The following is a 3,969-nucleotide window of genomic DNA, read 5'->3' as shown; positions in this document are numbered from 1 at the left end:
ACTAACCTGAAGCCTCTCAGAGGAGCTTGTCAATTTTGGAAACAAAAGTATTGTCAGGAAGATATTTTTTACGTTATTTGAAAATTTTTGCAAGTATAATGTTAATCGTCAGAGTTGAAATTGATTGCTTGTTGTTTTCGTTATTATATCAGTGATCACATCACCAACAACAGCACAATTGTTTGTTATCGGAAAATCTTAGAGTAAGCCAAAATAAGAATTTCTAAAATACGAAAACTTTAAATAACTTATGACACACAGCACCGTGAACTTTATCCTGTCCCGACTGACAGCCTCTGAAGACATTCAATCCGTCAAGGTGTGCCACAGGTGGGCATTGTAAGCCATTCTGTGGGCCTGTTCAGTAGCTTTCTCCGTAAGCGACAAGGATCTGTTGTGGTCGTCGTGGTGGACAAATTTCTTGAGAGCCAAGACCGAGGACAGCACGAGAGCAACCTTTGCGACCAGCAGTGCCTTGAAGGCCAAGGCTGCCAGACTCTTGAAGGCCAGAGGTCCCACCATTGCAGCCACTGCAGACAGAGCCATCAGCACGAAGCCCATCAACTTCTTCCGACGTCTGACCCGACCTGTAACCAAAACGTCGTTCGGGTCGGAGTGCCTTACAGACATGGCATTTGTTTCAACTGAAGCCGAATCAGACATCTAGCATTTACAGCAGCGACTACATGACAGGCATACTTAGTAATAACAGATTAAAGCCGGGTGGTAAGTATATGTACCAGCTGCATCAACAACCAGTATGGATATCACAAAGGATCACAGATTTTGAGCAATGTAATCATTAAAAAAAAATTCTTTGTCTTATAAAAATAAAAACATGGCGACTGCATGAAGAAAATTACTTCACCACAATTTGACCCTACGAACCCGTATGCTACCACAGGGTTAAAGCACCTTAAAGAAGACTTTAAGACCATGCAATTTGAGAATTTTATTTCTAGTTTATTTAAAGTCGACTTTCCGGTAGCTCAGATTAAACAGCGTCGAATGCGCGAATGGAAAGGATGTGGATGGCAGAGGTCGTGCTCTGATTTAGGGTATTATTACATAATTTGCCTTGAGGAACTGAGAACAACCACGACCTTTCGTGATTTTTATAGGCTGAGATTAAAGTTAACTATGCAAGATAAGTAACGACATCTTTTATCGATAACTCATCATTTGCAAAGAAAGAATGAATGAGTTACAGTCTTTTTGGTTCAGAGGTCGCCGAATTAGATGGAAAATGATCATGGATTTAGAAGGAGACGGTCCAGAAAAGAAGCGTAAATCGTTACAGCTAGACCAGTGTGAGATGAAGCCGACTTGCTACAATCGATAAGATACAAAATTTTGTCTCATCTGAGGTTCTCACAGCGGTGAGTACGAAGATGACTGCCTTCTGGGTTTTAGAGCTCCTCTGACCTCTGAAACGTCGGTAAACTTATACACTTCTACCAAACTACACGGCGCTGCAGCCAACAAGCCAGCCTCCCTTGAAGTTAGTATTATTGGTGTATGTATTTTCTAACTAATTCCATGAATCAGAGACAAATACTAATTATCAAACAGCTGCTTAAGAAATTATCCTCCTTTTATAATAATAATAATAGGTTAATTAACGTACTCATTACAGCCCGCCACTACTCTCAATTCTGAGTCATATTAAACCAGGTGTTCTCATATAGTATTTTTTTAAGGTTAATTTTAATATTATCCTCCCATCTAGGCCCAGATCTATCAAGTGTTGCCTTTTCTTTAGTTTTCCTTATCCATTTCCCATACTTAAGAATTATAGTCCCAATTGATTTAACAAGTCATTATAGAATTACTTCAATTGACCTTGGGGTATTTCGACTAGTTATAAGAACACATAAAGTTGACTTCATCTCATACGAAGCCAATCATACCTTCTTGGACGGCCTGCTCTGAGACGTCCATGACAAGCGTGTGGTTGGCCAAGAAGTTGGACAGACGATCGTAAATCATTTGGTCAAGTTTCTCGTTCTTGTGGCTCCAACCTCGAGGGAGAGTTGTCTCCAGTTCAGCTTCGCTTATTGCTGGCATCTCAGCAACCTCCTCCGGTTGACGAGCCAGCGACACTCCTGTGAACAACGGGATACTGTCCAGCCTCGCCGCTCGGTCCAGGAACGAGATCGCTTTCGTCTTGAGGCACGTGATTCCATCTTCACTCTTCATGCAATCATCCAACACCTTCTGGATAACCCTGTACTCTGTCCTATCGGCAAATAGGGTCCATGATGAAGAAGTCTCTTCCTGGGATCTCGCAGATTTATCGAAATCAGCAGCCGGAAATGAAACAGGACTCCATTTGCCATGTTCCATTCTAGGCAGACTTCTTAAAGCGGCTACAAAATTCGCCGATATTAAAATTGTAACTTGAAGAATAAAAAGGATAGGGCGATTCCTAAACATTTCCGTAGTCATTTCACACATCCAGGTGTGAACAGTCGGGCTGTAGTTGGAAAACTGACGCATCTCGGACTGTCAGGCGTTTTTAAGCAGTCTTCGCCTGTTATTACGTCAATAATATGTGGTGCATGAAACTGGATTTTTCGGGCATTTGGTTGGTGTTGGGGAGAATTTTTTTTTTTTTTACAATATCTGATAAGGACAAATGAAAACGATACACGCTTATGTTATGGTTTCATAACTCGAAGCGCGTGGACCGCGACATTTACAGCAAGAACGCGCGATGAAGCACGTGTCCCACTGGCACACAACACGAACGTCCATTTACAATAAACGCAGAACTGGGGCCCACGCTGAATTCTTTCTGCGGTCAAATTGAGTTTGTCTTCATTATCTTCAGCACAGATTACATCTTTGTAAGTTATCCTCTGACCTATTTTGATTGCAGTCCTGCAGTTCGTCTCTTTGTTAAGTTTTCCAGTGATCACGTTTAATATCGTCCTAGGCCTTAGTCTTCCTTCCTTCCTTCCTTCCTTCCTTCCTTCCTTCCTTCCTTCCTTCCTTCCTTCCTTCCTTCCTTCCTTCCTTCCTTCCTACCTTCCTCCATGGCTCTACGGTCCTCTGAGGACCTTGGCCTCCCTAAGCCTCAGTCTTCACGAGGCACATTTCTCCAACTCTCATCTTGTGCCCTGGCCCACAGACAGGCTGGTCTAAACCCAGAGTGAGAATAAGAGCTCTGTACGAGGTGTGATCGGAAAGTTTCTAGACTGTGTCAATAGAGGGCGAACCGGATGTAGTACGAGCTTCTGCCGCTATGGGGTTGGGCCTACATTCATAGTGAATCAGTGTGCCAGCCGGCATCATCAAATTAGCATTTGTTTCTTAGTTACGGGCGTTTTGGTAGCGCATTACACCGACCCTCCTGCGATTTCGGAATGGCGTGTGCATCAAATTTTGCCAAAGACTCGCCAAAACGGCTACGGAAACCTATGAAATGCTAAAGCAAGCATTTGGGGAGTCCGCAAACTTTTGTGTGGCATTCACGTTTTAAAAATGGCCGAACCTCTGTCGATGATGACGAGCGTTCTGGACGACCATCTTCGAGCACAACGCCCGAAAATGTTACGAAGATTCTGCAGGCCATTCATGAATATCGACGTCGTACCATCAACGACTTGTGCGACATTGTTGGGATAGGCTATGGGACCTGTCAGCTGATTCTAAAGGAAGAACTCCACATGCGACGCATCATGACAACGCGCCAGCGCACACCGCCCTCAAAGTTCGGCAGTTTTTGGCCTCAAACACCATGGCCGTCATCCCGCACCCTCCTTATTCGCCGTGTGACTTCTTCCTCTTCCCAAAGATGAAAATTCAGCTAAAGGGAAGGAGATTTGAGACGATAGAAGAGATTCAGGCAGAATCGCAGATGGTGCTTGACAGGCTGACAAAGAAAGATTTTCAGGGATGCTTCCAGGCTTGGCAGCGGCGCTGGGATCGTTGTGTTCACTCCCAGGGGAACTACTTCGAGGGTGA

At 44.0% G+C, this 3,969-nt stretch overlaps 1 protein-coding gene across 1 annotated transcript; it reads right to left on the bottom strand.

The window, feature by feature from the left end:
• Window positions 1-306: 306 nt before the first annotated feature.
• On the bottom strand, window positions 307-2,346 carry LOC110841553 (uncharacterized). The gene is made up of 2 exons (XM_087354004.1): window positions 1,911-2,346; window positions 307-587 (listed from the first exon to the last, which is right to left on the bottom strand). The coding sequence occupies exons 1-2, from the start codon at window positions 2,344-2,346 to the stop codon at window positions 307-309; spliced, it is 717 nt and encodes a 238-aa protein (XP_087210130.1).
• Window positions 2,347-3,969: the final 1,623 nt, after the last annotated feature.

This window comes from Zootermopsis nevadensis, unplaced genomic scaffold (genome assembly GCF_977971745.1).
Source record: "Zootermopsis nevadensis isolate Lab colony 2312 unplaced genomic scaffold, Znev_1.0 Znev_ptg000022l, whole genome shotgun sequence".
Taxonomy (NCBI): domain Eukaryota; kingdom Metazoa; phylum Arthropoda; class Insecta; order Blattodea; family Termopsidae; genus Zootermopsis; species Zootermopsis nevadensis.
The sequence above is the reverse complement of the archived record's forward strand: the minus strand, read 5'-3'. Positions and strand labels throughout refer to the sequence as shown.

Bases quoted from the DNA above. Each gene is read 5' to 3' on its own strand.
- LOC110841553 (XM_087354004.1), bottom strand. From the start codon at position 2,346: ATGGAACATGGCAAATGGAGTCCTGTTTCATTTCCGGCTGCTGATTTC. The intron at 588-1,910 runs GTATGATTGGCT...TTTTGGTTACAG, and splicing joins AGAGCAGGCCGTCCAAGAAG to GTCGGGTCAGACGTCGGAAG.